General features: G+C 38.5%; 1 protein-coding gene and 1 non-coding gene across 3 annotated transcripts in view; one reads left to right on the forward strand and one right to left on the reverse strand.

The window, feature by feature from the left end:
• Positions 1–22502, reverse strand: part of LOC103664036 (24-hydroxycholesterol 7-alpha-hydroxylase) — a 90991-nt gene that overhangs the window by 40693 nt on the left and 27796 nt on the right. For both annotated transcript variants that reach the window (XM_008691836.2, XM_008691839.2), the window contains 2 exons: positions 19321–19428; positions 14611–14701 (listed from right to left, as the gene is read on the reverse strand). In XM_008691836.2, coding sequence (XP_008690058.1) covers positions 14611–14701; positions 19321–19428 — 199 coding nt within the window. The remainder of the gene's footprint in view (positions 1–14610; positions 14702–19320; positions 19429–22502) is intronic.
• LOC121105746 lies at positions 11044–11147 on the forward strand. The gene has a single exon (XR_005838395.1). It is a non-coding gene; the product is annotated as a U6 spliceosomal RNA (small nuclear RNA).

Genomic DNA, 22502 nt, shown 5'->3' on the forward strand with positions numbered 1-22502 from the left:
TCTTGAAAGAAAAGGTCATGAGTTTGCTTGTTGGCAAAAGGTAAATAAATAAGGGCTGTGCTCATCAATTGTTTTTCCTATACCAACTGTGTTCTCCTTTGTTATGGTAGCTTTATAATATATCTTAATATCTGGTGGGACAAATCTAGTCTTACTAATTTATGTTTCCAGTAATTTTTTATTTTTATTTACATTTTAAATAAAACAATATTTTGGTCATTTAGTTAATTGCCCCCACCCCAAATCCATTGGGATTCTCATTCAAATGGATTAAATATGTATTAACTTGAAAAGGGTTGGCATTTTCATGATATTAAACCTTTCTGTACAGGAACACGTGTGCTTTTTTTTCTTTATTTAGTTTGTTTGGTTTAAAAGTATATATTTTTTAATAAAACATTGTAACTCCTCCATGTAGGTCATGTCCTAACCCAATTTCTTTATAAAGACAAATACCAGTAAAATGAACAGGAAGGACAGATGTAAAATGAAAAGGAAGGCTTTAAAAAAAACGCAGTTTAAGGCACTGGTAGAGGATACAGATGAGAAAGCCAAGAATCAGCTGAGAGACTGTCCCCAGATTCTGGGAATGGGAGCTCTAGGGGTTTTCGGGTCCCGGCTGGAGGCTGGCAAACCACAGCTTCACTCTCCCCTTCCAGCCATCAGCTTCTTCCAAACCCTCAGTGATTTCAGAGCTTCCAGCTCTGCTTCTTCTGATTTTTCTAGGGGTAGACCTGACTTTTTGGCATCTGAAGGAATTAAGATAAAATTTTATTATCAAAGAGGCATATTCCTATCATGGGGAAAGCCAGTCTCAGGCATCCAGTCTTTGGACTCCAACTCAGCTGCGTAAGAATGGGCCTTGGGCCTGGAGCATTCCTCACCATGAAATAAAGAGGCCACACAGCCTGCGCTGGTCTTATCACCTTGTGTGGGAATATCCTTCCTTGTTTCAGGAGCAGTGAATGCCCCTTTGTCTCTCCTTAAAGCGTGTGCAACCTACGGCATCTGGCCAACCCTACTGTTTTATCTGTCCTTCCAAGGGGAGAGGGCACACGGTCCCTTCCACGGAGGCACAAGAGGGGAAAGCTAGGGAGAGACCCACTAGCAGTGGGGGACCGGCACCCTCTACCAAAGCTGACTTTGCTGTCTCTTCTCTATGTAAAGGAAGTGCTCTGTTCCATCCAGTGCTTCACTGCACTGTGCTTTCCCTAAAGACTCTGATGCCAAGCTGCAACGGGCAGGAGCGCTTAGAATCCTCCTCTGGGGTTGATAACCAGTGCACGGTACTCTGGCTGATGTCTATTGAAGCATTATAAGCAATAACCTTTTGGAAGTAGCCTCTGCTCAGTGACTTCAGTTTGGCATTCATAACCATAGCCTGACTCTCTTTGAAGGGGGTAGTGATAGCAATGGACTGAGAAAGATAGCAAGGAGGGGCCCCTGGGTGGCTCAGTTGGTTAAGCAACTGACTCTTGATCTCAGCTCTGGTCATGATCTCAGAGTCATGAGATTGAGCTCCACATCGGGCTCCACAGTCTGAGAGGAGTCTGCTTGTCTCTCTCCCTCTACTCCTCCCCGTTGCTCATGCTCTTTCTCTAAAATAAATAAATAAAATCTTAAAACAAGAAAGAAAGAAAGAAAGAAAGAAAGAAAGAAAGAAAGAAAGAAAGAAAGAAACCAAGAAATGCAATGTTGCTTAAAACAGGTTATTATTACTGATGGAAGATGAGGAGATGGTAACCAACAGACCGACCCTCCACCCCACCCTTTCTTCCACGACATACACATATAAAAATATCCCAAACCCCATTCTATCATTTCGAGAAAAGTTTAATGCCACTATACTAAGTCAACCATATAAGATTCTCCTCTGAAAAAAATAATACTTTGTGTTATTTTCACAAATATTTCTTTCATATATTGAAAAGAGGTTATTGGTTTCTCTATTTACTGGAATATGAAATGAAGCCTGCTTTATAATTACAGTGACTTTTTCAAGGAATACAGGACATAGTCCAATTGATAATAAATATAAGGGAGAGAGATTGACTACAGAAGACAATAGGAGGCAGATAATCAAATGTTAAATATATTTTGACCTAGAAATACCCTTCGTTTATAAACTCTACCTAATGATTCTGAATTTTTAGATGGTGTTCTCTGGAGACATGTCAACCCAACCTCAAGGACTTTACCTCGGTATTTTCTAAAGGGGAAGAAAGACTATCTGAATGCCTGAATAAGTCTCTAACAGAACACACTGAAAAAAGAGCCGTGTCAGAATGAAAAATGTAGAGGATAAATAAAGCAGATGAACAGTGCCTACTGAGTGAGATAACAGAAGACTTAATAAAATGAGAAGCGCCAGAGTAGGACCTGTCTCCAAGCTTGTAAATTTGAACAGGATATCAAATGATCTACAGCTATCCGAGGATCTCTTTCAGCCTGTTGAAGCTAGGCAATAAAAGAGAGTGACTTCACACACAATCTCCCGAGTTAGAGTATCAGAAGACAGACATCAGGTATGAAAGGCAAAAAATGCTGGTGGAAACGTAGCCACCTGGGATATCTCTCGTGGGACAGAAATCTTATGGGCGAGTTTCACCCTGGCCTTCCTGGCTCAGGTAGTAGACTGGAAAGCAACAAGTTGTGCATTCTAAAGGACAGCATCTTGTCTTTAAGGTCAAGGGAAGAAGAAGATAAAATTATATATTTAGAATGGAATGGAACAGTTCCAGATGGAATGTTCTGCATTAATAAATACTTTCTTAGGTAATCAATGTATGGTCTTCGAGGTAGATGAATGGAAAGTAGTTTGTGAAAACTACTGAATGTTTGCTGGGTCCATTCTGTATTTAAAAAGCTGGGCTAGGGGCGCCTGGGTGGCACAGCGGTTGGGCGTCTGCCTTCGGCTCAGGGTGTGATCCCGGTGTTATGGGATCGAGCCCCACATCAGGCTCCTCCGCTATGAGCCTGCTTCTTCCTCTCCCACTCCCCCTGCTTGTGTTCCCTCTCTTGCTGGCTCTCTCTCTCTCTGTCAAATAAATAAATAAAATCTTAAAAAAAATAAAAAAATAAAAAGCTGGGCTAGCAAAGGAAAACAAGGTTATGCAAGAAATTTCCTGTATGATGTTATAGCCTTCAAAACCACCATATTAAGTTCATATTGTCAAGCAAACAGTGGGAGTGGAGAGAAATTTTTTAATAACTTTCCTCCGTTCATGACTCCATTGAAGTGCCCTTGGCTCTACTATATGATCACTTTTCTCAATATTTTGGGCAACAGAGGGCTAAGAATCTATCATAGACACAACTTTGGTTATCAGCCATTGAGCCCTGGCAGGTTGGGACAATGCAAGTGAGCTTTCTCAGTAAGCTGGAGGGACTTAGGTCTTTGATATGCCATGTTGGAGTCCTCCAAGAATGTTGTTATTGGTTGGCAAGATGGTATTGAGACACATTCAAGTGCAGGGAAGTTGTATACAAATTACAATATAGGTAATAAGTGACTATAGGTAAGGTTTCGAGAATAAATGAAAATGTTTAAATGCAATGAAGTAAAACTGATGAACTAATTAAAATAATACAAACAAGATGGAGTCTGCCTAGGACATCACCATAGGTTCTAAACGTCATTTATCACTCTTCTAGTTTTTTTTTTTAAAGATTTTATTTATTTATTCGACAGAGATAGAGACACAGCCAGCGAGAGAGGGAACACAAGCAGGGGGAGTGGGAGAGGAAGAAGTAGGCTCATAGCGGAGGAGCCTGATGTGGGGCTCGATCCCATAACACTGGGATCACGCCCTGAGCCGAAGGCAGACGCTTAACCGCTGTGCCACCCAGGCGCCCCCACTCTTCTAGTTTTTATACTTGGTTATAATTCAGAGCAGAGACAGAATCTTTTCTCACCAGTGTATGGTGAGTGTGGCCATGTAAGTCAATGTCACCATGTAAGAGCATCTGGCCACTCAGACAGTGTCAATTTCAGTACGTCTCCAGTCAGGATTGCTGCTAATTCAGAACTCAAGGGAACCAAAGAACAATGGTTGGCAATGAGTAAATTTTCTCCCGCATCCGAAGTCATACTATTAGTGAGTGGCCCGATCGAAACTCATGAATCAAGTTCCTGACTCTAATCCAATGGAAATCTGGTAATATACCTTTTATGATGCACTAATGATGACTTTATGTAAGACAGGGATCGTTTCTACGTAGAAGCATTTCTATTAACTAATCTGGCTCCTTGTATATTAACATAAAAATTTTATTAATTTTTCCTTTAAATAAACAACAGTAAAACTGCATGACAAAAAGGTGTTAATTCTCCCTTACATTAAAAAGAATAAGTAGAAATGGCCAATATAATCAGCTAAAAACTTCAATTGCATTTTTATTCATTTTGTTTTTAAGACAGAATGATGCTCTCCTGGTGGGCAGACATTCACCATGGGAGTCCAGAATTAGAAAGGAAAATTGCTTTATAATAGTCTAAATAGGACCCAAATGTTAATGCCTGAGACTGCTTTTGGTCAGTTGCTCATGAGTATTTATGCTGTGTTGGTTAATCTTTTAACGATCCAGCAGTCCTTTAGTAGTTATCTTGAAAATACAAAGTACAATGATGCTAAAAATGCAAGACGCATCTAAATATGTATTCCTACACCTTAAGCAAAATAAAAAAGAGAAGCAAATCATCATGGTAGGTTAATTGCTTGACACTTAAATTAAAATGCAAATACTTAAATAAAACCAAATTATGACATAAGATGTAGCTTAATGTTAAAGTAACAATACAAGTACCTTAATTTTCTTCTTAGAACAGTTCTATGGGTACAACAATATTCACTATATTGAGAATAAATAAAACCCTATGGGAAGATGAAGAGATTTAGAAAAAACCTTCCCTTTCTCTATCAAGTGTAGAGAGTCTATCTTTCTCTTTCTAGTCTATCAAGTCTCTATCTTTCTCGAACAAGTCTGTTCAAACTGAAAGGGTGTGAATTTTTAAATAAATGGAATACAGAAGATGAGCATTTGCCTTTGGTCAATACAAAGGTCTGTCAGTTAATTATTGCACTGTTTTTTTTTTTAAATTCATAGTTCATATAAGTATAAAGGTCCATGAGAAAGGTGAGAAGATTTAACTGTACTTTGTCTGCTTTCGTGGAATCTGTTCGCAAGGGGTCTCCTCACCTGGGAACAGGTAAGGGATGAATGTGCAAATGCACACGGATATACAGCTATAAAGGCACAGAGTTACATTTATGAAATGTGTTTATATTTATAAAAATCTACTTATGTAGTAATATACTAAACATGCTTATTTCCTATCCTCATGTACATACATGTAAAGATATATATTCTGTTACATACACATACTGATATGTGTTGGGCTATGCAATATCGGAATGCTATGTTTTCACAGAAGCTTGCCTACCATCACCATGCCAAAAAATGCCAGATTCTTGCTTTCCTTGCCACCCTTGAAGCGAGGGTGTCACCATGAAGAAAAGATTTTGCCAATCAGATCAACCAACCTGGGCTTTGCATCAAGACTTAGTGATATAAAGAAGGGGAGACTGAAAAAGTATTCCATGGCAACAACTGCAAGTTTTGCAGGATCAAGTTCCTGAGGACCCAGCGTCATTAGCGTCTTGGGCTGGTGGCCACGAAGTGCTTGGCATTAGTGGCAGTGTTGCCCCTGCCACAGCAGCTCTGCAGCCGGATTTGGAGCGTTATTTCAGGCTGTGTGCCCTCCGAGCCCGGGTGTCCAGCCCTCCTAGACATTCTGTGAACTCATAGACTTGTAATACATTCGGTTTTTCACTAAGTCTGCTCTAGTTAGGCTCCGCAGCTGCCTCTAAGAACCCTCGCTGATAGATTATAGGAGTAACCAGAGAGACTAATGTGGAGAAAAAAGAAGAAATGACAAAGTTCAGCGATCAGGCAAGTGAATGGAGCCGCAGGAGGGCAGGAGGCGTGATCTCCAGTGGTCGTTAGAGGGGCTCAGATGAGGAAGAGAAGATACACCCACCCGGAATTTCTGCTGAGATCACCTTGCAGTTAATTTTTTTTTTTTTTTTTTTTTTAGAAAAGTATTGAGAGAAAGACTACAGGGGGGCAGAGGGGGAAGGGGCAGAGAGAGAATCTTAAACAGGCTCGATGCCCACCACAGGGCCCAACGCAGCGCTCGATTTCACAACCCTGAGATCATGACCCGAACCAAAATCAAGAGTCAAACGCTTAACCCACTGAGCCAGCCAGGTGTCCCCCAGTGAACTTTTTACATCTGAAATACCCATCCATGGGGGCAGGAGGTCAGTGAAAATGGAAGTCTGGAAGCCATGATGTTGGAGATTCTTGGAAGGATGGAAACTAGGAAGGACTATGCATATGCTTGTCAAGAAAAGAAGGGGAAAATGTCCGTGGGACTGAAAGCCATGACATCTCCTCATATATTCCTAATATGGTAAATCAGGTTATTTCTAATCTGTTAGAAATATGCTGACCTTCTTCTCTGGACAAAATGCCACGAAAATGCCACTGATGATGTTGATCTGAGAGAATTCTGTGAGAACACAATGAGGCCACACCTGCAGTCTCTGACCCCAACCAGCTCTTCCTCCGCATACCTGCCTGTCTAACTCCTAACCATCTTCAAGTCCTTTCCTGAATCTCACTGGCCACAAGACCCACTCTGATCCAGATACTGAATGCTCCCACCTGTTCTCCCTGCTCTGCTCTGATTTCTTTCTACATACTATTTGTCACCATCTAATATTTTTAGGGTTTACTTCTGCATTACATTTATTTATTATCCGTCTCCCCTACCAGGATGTAAGCACCAAAGGGAAGTAATTGTTGTTTTTCTTGTGCACCCCAAACTCCTAAAATAACTGTGGGCACGAAACAGAAGCTCAATACATATTTGTGAATTAATGGATATGGCTGGGGTGAAATAAATAAGAGGCAGGTGACAGAGACAAGATTGTTGAGATGACAAAAAGCCTTCAAGGCCACATGCAGGCTTTAGATTTTATTATAGTGAGATGGGAAGTCATGGAATGTTGCTGCGTACAGAGGACCTGGCTCTGACAGATCAAAGGGAAAGAGCCAGTAGAGCAGCTGAACCTACCAAGGGATTGGTGATTAACGGAACAGAGCCTCAGATGTCATTAATTAGGGACCCTGTGTTCAGGTTGGTCAGAAGAAGGCACGGATACACAATAAGCAAAGTTGATTCTACACATACACCACAAACCAGCTCTCTTTTATGGTGTTTATTATCAACCGCCATTTTTTTGGGTGGGGTAAATTACACTGTCCTGACAGTTATAATATATTTGTCTTAGAAATCAGCTTGGCTATGAACATGGTAGTGGTATTTTCCGACCCGAAAATGATGTACATAGTTTAGAAAATACCTTTTCGAATCCACAAGTTTACTTATGTATGGTCTTCTAAAGGCATCAAAATTAAATCACATTTAGTGTTACAGGTGCACTAAGGAGCACAGCAGAAAGAAAAGGAAGACGGCTTTAGAGGGTATTCAAGGGGCCACCTTGGTTAGATCGTTACACCGACTGCTAGGGTGGATCCGACCACCAGGCTATGGTTTCAGGCTCAGGGGTATGCCTGTGACTCCAGGAATATATTCTGAACACACGTGCACTATAACTAGAGGTGTGCTTTAGGAAGATTAATATGTTAGTGACTTGGAAATTAAGCCGGCAACTTGACCTCAGCATGTTAATTCAGATGTTCTGAGTGCAATTTTGAAATAAGGAGATTTGATCATTTGTATTATTAACTCCTGAGCCAGACTGACATTGGTTCCAATTGCAGTTCTGTCACTTACTAGTTGTGTGGTCCTGGGTAAGCTACCTAATTGGCACATCATCTTCCTCGGGTTTAAAATGCAGATAAATAACATTTAGGAGGGCCGATTCAAGGATTAAGGGAGTCAATAAGAAAAGTACTTGGAACGGGGCTTGGTACTTACTGTTACCTAAGTGTTAGCTATTATTGTTGCTACTATTTCTACCTCCTAGGGTAATATTAGACAGCAATATCTTCATGCTATATTTTTGCTGCATTCAGTATTTTTAAAGGGATGGCCAAACGATATAAAATAATTCAATTATTGCTGTAAATACTCAAGAAAACTGAATATTTTAAATATATATATATTTTTTATTTCAGAGAGACCGAGAGAGAACATATATGTGTGCATGTGAGAGGGGGGAGAGTCAGAGGGAGGCGGAGAGACAGAATCTCCAGTAGACTCCATGCTAAGTGTGGAGCCCAATGTGGGGCTTGATCTCACAGCCCTGAGATCATGAGTTGAGCTGAAATCAAGAGTTGGATGCTTAACCGACTGAGCCATCCACGCACCCTGAAAACTATATTTTGAAAAGTAACACTGACTAATATTTAGAAGTAGAAAAATTCAAGGTCATAATAGTCACTCTTTTCACGATATGGCAAGATTATAAAATTTCATATAACTGATATGGTCATATCAGTTTTGGTCATGGCTAAGGTTCATAAAATGAAAACAGTTTGACAGACATTGTGCTATTATATATTTACCATATTCTCCTAGTAACTCCATGACCTGGGCATTCTTATTTTGCCATTTGCCCAAAGAAGAAAAAAGCTTAAAGAATTTGGTAACTTGAATAAGGAATTAACCAGTAGTAAGGATCTCAGACTGAACTTGAATGAAGGCATTCTGACCCCCATATTTGCACTATGTTTTTGAGGTTATGACAGGCAACTGAAATAATGTGTGGTGATCTACAAATTAAAATTTAAAACAAAATGACTAATTTCCAGGAATTATGCCCAAAAACTCTGTAACAAAGCAAAATATTCTTCATCAGGTCCTCGATAATTTGATAACGTATATTTCACCCAGGATCAATGGATAAGACAGAGTCATAATCAAGAAGATGCTTTTATAGAGTTCAAAACCCTAGAGACATGGTAGCATTCATTACCACTCTGTGGATTCTTGGACTTGAGACTACTGAGTGTCTCAACAAATGGATCAGATATGGGCTGAGACAGGGTTCTACTAACTCAAAACTTAGGGGCAGAAACTTATCAAAAACTTCTTTACATAAAATGCTCACTTCATTTAAGCTGTCTAATGGGATAGGTGATAAAACTTCAAATGAAAGTGAAACTAAGACATTCATCTCTTAAAAATATTCTTGTATTTGTTCATTAAATTTATCCAGAAAATACTTGTTGAGTAATTTGGGTTCTAGGCAGCTGGGGATCCTACAGACACCAAGACAGACATTGTTCCTGCTGTTGGAGGGACTATGTTCTGATGAAGGAGGCAGAAGATAGATAGATAGATAGATAGATAAACAAAAAAAATCATACTTATGAAGGAAATAGTGCGGTGAGTCAGAGAATAACTAAGAGCAGAGTTAGGGAAAGTGACTTCAGACAGGGCAAGCCTCAAAGTTCTATCTGAGGAAATGACACTCAAGCCGACTAAGAGATGAATAAAAACAAGGGAAAAGGTTCCAAGCACAGAAAACCCTCAGAATTCATCAGCAGGTACACATCTCCAAAGAAACAACTACTCCATAGCTCCATGGTAGCCTTGAAAACCAATAGCCTACAATCACAGTGCAAACCAGCAGCCCAGCAGTTTCCAGAAGGGACAGGATAAGATCGGGACTCCTTCAAGACCTCATTCCTAGAGAATTCTCATTTTTTGACCTGTCTGGCAGTTCTGTGGAAGGTCCCACTTATAAAACTATCTTTATCTGACCTGACTTGGAACTCACACAGTGGAAAAAGTCTTTTCCCCAGGGGTATTTGTTGGAAACCTTTAAGGATAATTAACTTTGCAGCTACCAGAGGCAATAGATAACAGTTTGGACAAACAACAGGCAAATCAAAAAGGTTAAAATGAAAAGTTAGAGAATGAGACACCCTAGGGGCTTTGAAAAGGTCCAATGTATTCATGGGACTATAGAAATGCGTGCACTTGTGGAGGGCTGCACCAATGCCCAGGGCCTCATTCAGGCTCAGGAAAGACCTGAGAAGGCTCTAAGGTCTGACCTATGGTTGACCTTGAGGTTCTGTGCAAGTGGGAAGTGAAAGTTAAGGCAGTGCTACCAGCTGCCTACTTGAGTGTTGAAGGCATGTTCCAACAAGCAAACAAAATCCAAAGCATGCAAACCTGGGAGTCTTATTGGTTCTTAGTGTAAAGAAATCTTTGTCCAACTATTAGCAGAATACTAAACTAAACGAGCAGAAACATATGTGGCCACACATGATAATAATACAAAATATAATATAATAATACAAAATTTCCAGAATTAGTTAACAAAAGTCAATAAACAAACCCACAATCAAGGTTATGACAAGCAGCAACAGCAATAAACCCCGAGGAAACAGGAGAATCTGATTTCCAGAGTTGCCACATTATATTATTTAAAATATCCAGTTTAAAAGAAATGCAAGACATGCAATGAGAAATATGCAATAATACATGGAACAAGAAAATACAGACCATACACAGGGGAAAAAAGCAATCAGTAGAAACTACCCGTGAAAAAACCCAGATGTCGGACTTACTAAAAAGAAAAAAGAAAAAAACAAAACCCAAAAAACAACCTTTAAATAAGAGATTTTCAATATGTTCAAAGACTGAGAAAAATTGTGTTTAAAGAACAAAATAAAGAATATTAATAAAGAGTTATGTGTTATAAATAATAAAGAAGAGGATAGAAAAAATGAAATAGTGAACAGAAAAGCAATATAAAAAAATAAAATTAAACAAAATCAACAAAACCAAAAGCCAGTCTTGAAAACAAAACTGAAGGTCCTTTAGCTATACTGACCAAGAAAAAAAGAGAGAGGACACAATTATTAAAATCAAGGATTAGGGATACTTTTCTAGTGATTTTATACAAATAAATAAGTATGAGCAATAATATGAAATTACATGTAACAAGTTAAATAACCTAGATGAAATGGACAAATTCCTTAAAGACACAAACTACAAAACTGACCCAAGAAAAAATAGTGTTACTAAACGTGAATCAATATAGAGATTAGCATGGCCCCTGTGTAAGGATGACACAGAAATTCATGCAGTGTCCCTATTTTTCTGGAGATGCAATGTCCAGCAATGGTGACCAGTTAACAACACTGTATTATGAATTTGAAAGTTGATAAGTTAAATGATAAGAGAGTAGATCTTAAAAGTTTGCATCACAAGAAAAATTATAAATGTGTGATAATAGATGTTAACTAAGTCGATTGCGGTGATCAATTCATAGTATATGCATATATCTAATCATTCTATTGTACACCTAAAATTAATACAATGTTACATGTCAGTTATATTTCAATAAAAAAAGAAGAAATATATACCGTGAATAGACTTGTAACAAGTAGAGTGATTGAATTAATCAGAAACTTCTCACAAAGAAAATCTCGGCACCAGATCGCTTCACTGGTAAATCTATCATACGGTTAAAGAATAACTAACATCAATCCTTCCCAAGCTCTTCCAAAAAATATGACCAGTGAATACTTCTGAAATCATTCTACAAAGCCAGAATTATCCTGATACCCAACCCAGACAAACACAAGAAAAGGAATCCTTTATTAATATAGATGTAAAATTCCTAAAATTCCTTAATAAAATACTAGCAAACTGAATCTGGCGACATAAAAATGATATCTGCTATATGGATATAAATGCCTATAGGTAATGTGGATATTTTATACCCATAAAAATTATAACTAAGTAGAATTTATCCCAGGAATGCAAGGGAGATTCAACATGTGAAAATCAATTAATGTACAACATCATGATACAAAATAAAACGTTATGCTAAGTAAAAGAAGCTCGACATAAAGGACCAATGATTCAATAGCAGCTTTTACTCTGAAACTTGTAAGAAAGTGAGCGACCTGCTTGGGATGGGCTCTAGTGGTGAGTGCTCAGGCCATAGACATGTGGGGAGGTACCCAAGTCACTAAGGACATCTCCAAGAAAGAAATGGTGATCTTGTAATAGCAAAGAGCCTAAGAATGGAGAACTGCTATACTGAGTCAGAGTCTTGTTTCATGCACTCTAAAGTGCTTTCTTTGACAGGATCTTTTCTATGGGCACATGGATATCTTGCTTAATATCAACCTCCAAAGAGTGAATGAGTAGTCTTCTCTCCTATCTAAATTCCTGAGCTGCTACTACATCTTATACATGAATTGATCTGAATTGCTTCTGTATAAACACAGCGAAAAACATTTTGATATTTTATGTAAATTGTTTGCAAGTTCGCAAGAGTCTTATAAACTGAAAGCATTGATATATATGTAGCTAATACACTAGTATCGCTGCTTGAAGGACCATTCATCTGTTAGTGGAGAACAATGGGTTCTAAAAATAAACCAGAATGTAGAAAAAGAATAAAGGTTTTGTCTTTCTCCACTGAACTGTGTTCAAGAGTTCAAGAGTCAAGTATGATAGACATTCAGATGAATGTAACATTTCTGTTGTAGCCTTTGGGTCAGACAGGCTCCGTGCATTGTCTCCACCATCCCATAACTACTTCTTGATTTCCTAAAGACCAGGACTTTGGAGAACCATAAATGAGGCGAAGACTCTAGTAAGGAAATGGTAAAAATTGACAAGGCAGGAAACAACAAATGTTGGAGAGGATGTGGAGAAAGGGGATCCCTCTTACACTGTTGGTGGGAATGCAGGTTGGTACAGCCACTTTGGAAAACAGTGTAGAGATCCCTTAAAAAGTTAAAAATCGAGCTACCCTATGATCCAGCAATTGCACTACTGGGTATTTACCCCAATGATACAGATATAGTGAAGAGAAGGGCCATATGCACCCCAATGTTCATAGCAGCATTGTCCACAATAGCTAAATTGTGGAAGAAGCCAAGATGCCCTTCAACAGATGACTGGATTAAGATGTGGTCCATATGTACAATGGAATATTACTCAGCCATCAGAAAAAATGATTACCCAACATTTGCACCAACATGGATGGGACCGGAGGAGATTATGCTAAGTGAAATAAGTCAAGCAGAGAAAGACAATTACCATATGGTTTCACTCATTTATGGAACATAAGAAATAGGAAGATCGGTAGGAGAAGGAAAGGAAGAATGAAGGGGGAGTAAACAGAAGGGGGAATGAACCATGAGAAACTGTGGACTCTGGGAAACAAACTGAGGGCTTCAGAGGGGAGGGGGTGGGGGATTGGGATAGGCCGGTGATGGGTATTAAGGAGGGCACGTATTGCATGGTGCACTGGGTGTTATACGCAAATAATGAATCATGGAACATTGCATCAAAAACTGGGGATGTACTGTATGGTGACTAACATAATAAAATAAAAATTATAAAAAAAAAGGAAATGGTAAAGTCAAATATGCGACAAAGATGCCCTCCCTTTTATTGCTTGTAAACGTGCGGGCATGCGCATTTCCATTAGCTTTGCAGGGGTAAGCTGCATAAAGGCAAGTAGTCTTCTCTTCTATTCACTGATGTGTCTCCAGAATCCAACTCGTTAGCATTGCTTTACTCAGTGACTCTAATCCTCACTATTTCTATGAGGTAAGACTCAAGGCTCAGAGACAGTATGGCTTGGATAGTCATGTTGAGCAAGCCAATTTGCTTTTTGGTTTAATTCAATAAGAAGTAGCAGAAAATAGAGAAAAAATTTCAAATAAAATATTTTCAGCAATCATGAAGCAGGGAGGGGGAAGCTGTTAATTGGCATCCTACCTTTTGTCCTGTTGGTAAATTGTTTTCTCCCAAGTCATTTATTATTCTTTTTATATCAGAATACATAATTTGACATCTTAAGGTTTTTTAAAAGATGCTACTTCCAAACAGGTCAAATCAAGCTAAATAAACAAATAGTTGAGTGCTCTCTTCAAGCTTATTTCTGCTTTTTAAAACAGATGACAATTAAAACAATGACCTTAAAAATGCAAGGTGGCAATTCCCATCTACAGTTCTAACCCCCCAAATCTCTAACTTTTAAGACAATTCCTTTGGTGACAAACCTTACCTGACATCTGTGTTATGTAATATATGCACCATATTACTTTTTACAAAATCTAGAAAATTCTGAATTCCAAAAATAATTGAGGGGCCAAGAGATCTGAAGAAAAAGCCTGTGTGTGTGTATATATATATATATATATAATATATATATATATATATATATATATATATATATATATATATATATATATATATATATATATATATATATATATATATATATATATATATATATATATATATATATATATATATATATATATATGTTTAAGTAGGGAAATTAGGCAAATCACAATCTCTCTAGCATTTATTTCATGAATTGGAAAGTAAGGGGGTTAGATTAGATGACTTCTAAAATTACCTGGACAGTAATTAAATTCTATGTTTAGAACCTGAAACACACAACAACTTGTGTTCAATTTTGGATTATGTTCAATTTCTATAAAATTCTGGGCATTTAGCTTTGCCCATAACGTGTGACAAGTGCACATTAGATATTTCTTCAACTAGGTAAGCTCATTCGGGTTTAGTACCTGCTGTTCCAAATACAGAAGCTATGCCTTCCATGATGGTCTCGTGGACAGTGGGATGAGAGAAGACAAATGCCAGTGTCCAAAATGCAACCTTAAAAAAACAAAACAAAACAAAAAACATGTATCACACAATACAACCTTCTTTGAAAATGAATAAAAGCATACTTAGTATTAGCCATAAACATTAAAAGAAACCAGAAAAATGCTTAAATTAAACTTAAAAGCATGTTGGTATGAAGCATTTTTGGGAAAAAAACTAGATTTTATGAACAATAGAGATGTTATAGACCTCTGAAAGGTCAAATCTATACTTTTATTCTGTCACTATAGTTTAACTCTGCTGCTTTTACAGATTATCTTTACTACAAAATGAAGCAGGATTTTTTTTTTTGCTAATACATATTATAAAATATTATATGTGCACACATTAAATATTCAGAAACAACAAACTGTGATACTTAAAATGTTAATCCTAATGAAAATATATTTTAAAATTTAATATCCATGAAATAGAAATGAATGAGCAAATCATATATTCCGCAAATAAAATTTGGTAATTTCCAATAAGCCCAGAAAAATATACCTCAAATCCCATAAACTAAATTATGAATGTACTCAATATCAAACATAATGGTCCACTCACAACTGAATGTTACTGAACATGGCATGCTTGCAAATTCTTTCTAGACCAAAGAAAATTATTTCACATCTTTCCTCACTGTGGTATTACAAGGTTAAAATTATACTGACAGACATCTCAAAAATTAACCTTCCACTAACTCGGGTAGAGGTTTTTGCTTCTATTTTTAGATTACACAATAAAGGAAACCTATACAAAATCAACAAAAGAAGTTTGGGTTTCCCTTGCATCTTTTCTGGAAACATGTATTGTAAAAGAAATTTCATCTAGGAAAATCAGTCCTGAAAGACTCAGACAATACTTCATATTTAAAACGCTGAAATCTTCTTGTCTCTTTTGCGAGGGAACTTTAAGTACCTTTACGTAATCCCAATACTCCCCTCTGTGGCCAAAAAAGGAAGAGCAACTGTCTGAAGGGAAGTGGTCAAGCCAAATTCAATGCTCCTCATTGTTTTCCCCCCTGGGGCGTGAAACCCACGGTGCCAGGGTAAATACAAATACGGTACTGTGTACATAAACAGAGTGAATGGGAGAACCAAGGCCACCCCCATCTGGAGAGCCTCTTTCTGTGGCATGATTCAGATTACCGAAGACTTACCCTGGACATCATCCGGTCCATTTTACAGTAGAAGAATCATGCTCAGAAAGCTCTCTTCTCCTGTCTCCCCACTCAGGCCCCTGCTACTATTATCTATGGATGAAGTGCTGAATTACTGGATTTAATTAATAACCACTCCATACTCAATTCATCTCATTTAAAGGGTCAGAGTTCATATTGGGGGAAAAATAGCTTAGTGGATAGCACATAGATTTTCAGTTATACAAAAGAGTAGTTCAGAGTTATACTACATAGTGCTTGGAGTTTTAGAGATTCACAAAAATTGGGTACTTATTTTATAATGAACACAAGAAAATCAGCTAAATTATGAATGACTGTACAAAGGTGCTACTTATTATTTCTAAATTTGGTAAAAAACTCAATTACATTTTTAAAAAGAAAAGTCACATAAAAGACAGTAATGAATAAATAAGAAATTTACATATATTACTGAAACAAACAAGAAAAAAAGACCTTTTTGTGCACTCCCAGTTAAAAATTGCTCCCCAAAGTAGTGATTAGTATTCTACCAAAGGGTTCAAGTCCATGGTGAGGGCTGCTCAAAAAGGAGAAGGGCCACCTTGCTCACTGAACTTCACAAGCAGCCACTGCAATGCTTTTGGGGTAAGAACAAAGGTGAGAAGGGACAAGGAGGAAAGTCCTGTCCAATAAGAGAAGATGAAATGGGTATGGTCTTCCGCATCCTTTATTCCCCCATTCAAAAAAAGATTTAACGAATACTGATGGAGTCTCTGTAACATGTCAGACAGTCTTCTACAATCATGTGTTTACCATGTATAAGATATCATTCCTGTCCAAAGAACTTTCGCATCTAGTTGGGGATACGTAATACAATTAGGAGAAGAAAGAGCTAAGTGTACAGGCAATGGGTGGGGCAGACAACATGGGCTGTGGGAGTTGAGGCTGAGGCAGGGTAGGGTGGGGGGTCATGGTCAGTACTGAAAGGATTCAGAAAGAGCTTGGGAGAAGCGATAACAAAGATGAAATGTCAGCGGTGAGATTCGTTTTGGAAAAATGTTCCTAAAAAGTTCATTTGGCAGGAATTTCTTGGAAGTTGGAAATGGTCTTCCCATTCAAATGAATTCGCAAATTATGGTTAATATTTGGCACCAGTCTTCAAAGTTCACCCCGACCACAATGGAGTCCTCTAGTGATCTGTCCTACCTCCAGCCTATCTCAAGCCCGAGCTCTGAGTTCCACAGGCCCTGAGGCAGAGCCCAGAATGGGAGAGAAGAGAACCTGACCTGGGCACCAAGAGAGGACAGGCCCCACCACCTGTCCTGCTGGTGGGGCTCGTCAGGGTTCTCTAGAAGGTGATGGGAGATCACAGAAGCCAGCCAGCAGTGGCCACTCCCACCCTGGGGCATCTGAGTGGTCCAGTTTCGGAAGACAGGGCAGTTTATTACTAATGGGCCATTGAAAGTAATGATTGATTGAAACGATGGCCTCACTTCTTATAAAAGAAGAAAGCTAACATTTATTGAGCACCTTCTTTGTTGCGGGGACTGTCAGCCACTTTCCATATCTTAAAAATATAATGCTCATAACCATCTTACGAGGTAGATGACATTCATCCTGTTTTATAGATGAGAACACTGAGGCTCAGAGAGGTTAAACACTTGGCTCACTGTCACTCAGCACTGGGATTTGGCTTTGGGCCTGACTCTAAAGCCTTTCCAGGGTCTCTGACTGCACACCAGCTGCCTCTTGGAGATGCCAATAAGAGCCGACAAGATGGAACTCTCACTAACTATCAGACACTTTCTTTCTGAAATTCATGATTTAAGTCCTTTCAGGCCGGTGCCGGGAACAAATTCCAAAGAACTGACTTCCCCTGAGTCAGATCAATGGGGCTTTTTGTCCCTTTCTTCTGGAGGATCCCTCTAATGAGATCTTGAAAATTAATCCTGTGACAGGAGTGGCTGTTTTGTTGCTGCTTTGGGAGCTGTTCTGATGTCGGCCTTTTAATTTTGCTATAGCTTAATCAGTATCCAAGAAAATTATGCAAAGAGAAATCAGGGCATGATATCAGAGGTACGTAAAGAAGGGGAAAGGATTAGACAATGTTTATTAGCCCATGCCAGGTGAACTACATATGGCAGAGAGGCCAGAATTTCTATTTCTGCTCTTTACCTAATTAGTTTGACGACACGTGAAAAGAAACTAGACTATCAGTACTTAGAAAGAGTTCACTAAGGGGCGCCTGGGTGGCACAGCGGTTAAGCGTCTGCCTTCAGCTCAGGGCATGATTCCAGCGTTCTGGGATCAAGTCCCACATCAGGCTCCTCCGTTATGAGCCTGCTTCTTCCTCTCCCACTCCCCCTGCTTGTGTTCCCTCTCTCACTGGCTGTCTCTATCTCTGTCAAATAAATAAATAAATAAATAAATAAAATCTTTAAAAAAAAAAAAAGAAAGTTCACTAAGAGGAAGGAGAAATACATGATACCTGAAATATCTCATTTCTATTTGTTAGAGGAAAAAAGGAAATGGCCACATTTATCATTAGAGATGGGTTGAATATTCCTGTTCAGTAGAAAACAAACATGTAAAAAAGACTACCTTCTAATTTCTCAAATAATCTCAGTGCGGCTTAAGGTAATGTGAAATCCTCCCTGATGTGCATTAGACAAGAAGGGACAGACATATCACATGGCTTTAATCTAGTTCATAACAGCTTTAAAAAGAAACAGTTAAAAAGCCTCTGCTCTCTTTAGTACTGTGAGTTCCATTGTCACCATCTCCATTCATGGGGAAGCTTATAGGACCAAGACACCAAGAAACACAAACAGGAATGGTGTGCAGGAGAATGGGTAGAGGGGAAGACAACTAATATTCACTGGGCACCAGCTGGGTGTATCTCACTGAATCCTCACAACCACCTTATAGAGAAGGGATGGTTACCATTTATCAAGCACCCAAGTCCTAGGACCATACCAGGAGTTGTATTATCCCTTTGTTACCCATAAGGAAATGGTGGCTGAGGGTTTAAATTACCTCCATGAGATTCTATAGCTCTGGCGGGGGTAATCTTGATTCGAGCCCAATTCTACCCCAGACTATCCATTTACCTACTCTCTCCCCAGTAAAATGTTGGAGTCAAGACTTACGCATCTTTGCAGCACCAACACTAAGCGTGTTGCCTGACAAAGAAAGTGCTCCATATGCAGGTGTTGTCACAACCGACCCCAAAGTGCAAACTTTCCCCTTAGCCTGCTACGAGCTTGCCTCGCAGAGGGCAGAATGCACTTGACATCTCGGCTTTGCCTCCTTTGTGATCCTATCAGATTTCATGAGGCATTCAGTTTTGTTTTTCTAGCTCACAACCAAATCCACTGTAGCCTTTTTCTATAAAGAAGTGAAAAGACTGAAAAAAAAGAAAGAATAATGAAGGAAAAAAAACCTGAAATTGCTGTAGACAGAAATGTAACCCTTACTTTACTAATATACTTACAGGGACAGCATTGGACAGAGAAGCCCAAAGTAGTAAGAGCCCATAATTGGGGCTCTTTTCTTCCTTTCTTTCTGTCTCTATGATATCCAGCATAGCCTGCATTAATGTCTGTTTAAAAGAAATACATATTGTCAAACCACAGCTATGTGATGAAGAATGATGTTAATAAACAAAGACCATGCATTTTTCCTTATATATCTCAAATATAATATTTTTGCCATTCCTAGGTTTGCAGCTTGAGGCATGCTAAGGGATTTATATACTTACAGGTAGCGTAGTGATTAAGAGTAGGGACTCTAGAGCCCATCTGCTTTACTGCATTGGTTCAAGCCCTGGCTTCGTTTTTTGTTGTTGTTGTTATTTTTTCTTAAAGACTTTATTTTTTAGAGCAATTTTAGGTTTACAATAAAATAGAGAGGAAAGCACCAAGAATTCCTATATAACCCTTACCCCACATATGCATAGCCTTCCCTACTTATCAATATCATTCACAAAAATGGTACTTTTTTTTTTTTTTTTTTTTTTTTTTTACCATGGATCAAGGACATTGACACATCACAAACACCTAAATTCCATAGTTTACCTTAGGGTTCACTCTTGGCATTGTAAAATCTATGGGTTTGGACAAATGCTGATGATATATATCCACCATTATAATGTCATACAAATTATTTTCACTGCCCTAAAAATTCTCTGTGCTCTGCCAGTGTATCTTTCCTCCCTCCCCAACAACCACTGATCTTTTTCCTTTCTCCACATCCTGCCTTTTCCAGAATATCACATAGTCGAAACCATACATTACATAGCCTTCTTAGATTGGCCTCTTTCACTTAGTAATATGCATTTACGGTTCCTTCATGTCTTTTCATGGTTTGATAGCTCAGTTCTTTTTCGTGTTGAATAATTCCATTCCCTAGACATACCACAGTTTATCTACTTACCTACTAAAGGGCATCTTGGTGGCTTCCACGTTTTGGGAATTATGAATAAAGCTATTATAAACATCCTTATGCAGGTTTTCGCGTGGACATAAATTTTCAAATCATTTGGGTAAATATCAAGGAGCACATTGCTAGATTTCATGGCAAGAGGATGCTTTGTTTGTAAAAAGCCACCAAAGTGTCTTCCAAAGCGTCTGCGCCATTTTGCATTCCCATCAACAATGAAGGAGAGTTCCCGTTGCTACACATCCTCACCAGCATTTGATGCTGTCAGTGTTCCAGATTCTGGCCAGAATGAGTGTTATCTGAGTGTTGTTTTCATTTGCATTTCCCTGAAGACATATGATGTGGAGCATCTTTTCATACACTTCCATCTTCTCTCATGGATTGTGTTTTTGATGTTATATCTAAATAGGCATCATCACACCCAAGGTCAACTCGGTTTTCTATGTTATCTTCTCGTAATTCTATACTTTTGCATTTTACACTTATGTCTATGATTCATTTGAGTGAATTTTTTGTGAATTGTGTAAGATCCCTATCTAGATTCTTTTTTTTTTTTTTGCATGTGGATGTCCAGTTGTTCCCACACCATTTGTTGAAGAGTCTATCTTTGTTTCACCATATTGCCTCTGCTTCTTTGTCAAAGGTCAGTTGATTATATTGAAAGGGGTCTATTTGTGGGCTCTCTATTCTGTTCCATTGATCTACGTGTCTATTCTTTCACCAATACCACACTATAACATTACAGTAAATCTTGATGTTGGGTAGCATTGTTCTTTTGAAGAACTTTGTTCTTCTCCTTGAATATTGTGTTGGTGATTCTGGGTCTTTTCCCTCTCCATATAAACTTTAGAATCAGTTTGTTGATATCCATAAAATAACTTGCTGGGATTTTGATTGAGACTGCATTGAATGTATAGGTCAAGTTGGGAAGACCTGACATCTTGACAGTATTGAATCCTCCCATCCATGAACTATCTATTTACTTAGTTCTTTGGTTTCGTTCATCAGAGTTTTGTAGCTTTCCTCATACAGACCTTATATATCTTTGTCAAGTTTATACCTACGTATTTCATTTTGGGGGATACTAACATAAATGGCATTGTGTTTCTAATTTCACACTCCATTCATTCATTATCGGTACATGGGAAAGCAATTAACTTTTGGATATTAACTTGTATCTTACAACTTTGCTATAATTGTTCATTAGTTCTAGTAGCTTTTTGGTGATTCTCTTGGATTTTCTACAAATATGAACATGACATCTGTGAACAAAGACAGTTTTATGTCTTCTTTCCAATTTGTGTAACTTTTATTTCCTTTCTTGATTTTCTTGCCTAGGACTTCCAGTACTATGTTGAAAAGGAGTGGTAAAGAGGACATCCTCACTATGGAGTTCGGGTACTAATTTCTAATGTGTGTGTACATGTGAGGGGGAGTTTCAAACAACAATAAACAATACACAGTACACTATCTGGGTGCCCCATAATTCAACTCAGTTCAACTCAATTCTGACACCATCTACCCAGAAATAGCATGAGGTTTACATGTTAAGGGTTTAGTCCTACAAGACTATACTCTTTCCCCACCCTCCCACCTGCCTTTCAGATGCCAGTCACGGCCCAGATTATTAGCTGTACTTTGGACCAACTAGCTAAAGATTGGAGGTTCTAACAATGTCTCCTCCTTGGACTTCAGATGCCTGCTGTAAGTCTAGGTTTTTATCTGTACTTCTGACTGATTGGCTGTAGAAATCAGAGGTTCCCACAACCTCTTCCTCAGGTTCAATTAATTTGCTAAAGGGGCTCACAGAAGTCAGAGAAATATTTTATTTACTGGATTATTATTATAGAAGGATATGATAAAGGCTACAGACAGACATGCAGATAACCCTACATAATCAGTTCATTTATATACGAGCACACATAAGTTGCTTATTATAATTTGAATAAATTATAACATATATTCAGTTGCTATTATAATTTGAACAAATTGTTACTTGTTAGATCAATTAAGAATAAGGAAAATAGGGGCGCCTGGGTGGCACAGCGGTTAAGCGTCTGCCTTCAGCTCAGGGCGTGATCCCGGTGTTATGGGATCGAGCCCCACGTCAGGCTCCTCCGCTATGAGCCTGCTTCTTCCTCTCCCACTCCCCCTGCTTGTGTTCCCTCTCTCACTGGCTGTCTCTATCTCTGTCGAATAAATAAATAAAATCTTTAAAAAAAAAAATAAGGAAAA

Source organism: Ursus maritimus, unplaced genomic scaffold (genome assembly GCF_017311325.1).
Source record: "Ursus maritimus isolate PB19 unplaced genomic scaffold, ASM1731132v1 scaffold_29, whole genome shotgun sequence".
NCBI lineage: Eukaryota > Metazoa > Chordata > Mammalia > Carnivora > Ursidae > Ursus > Ursus maritimus.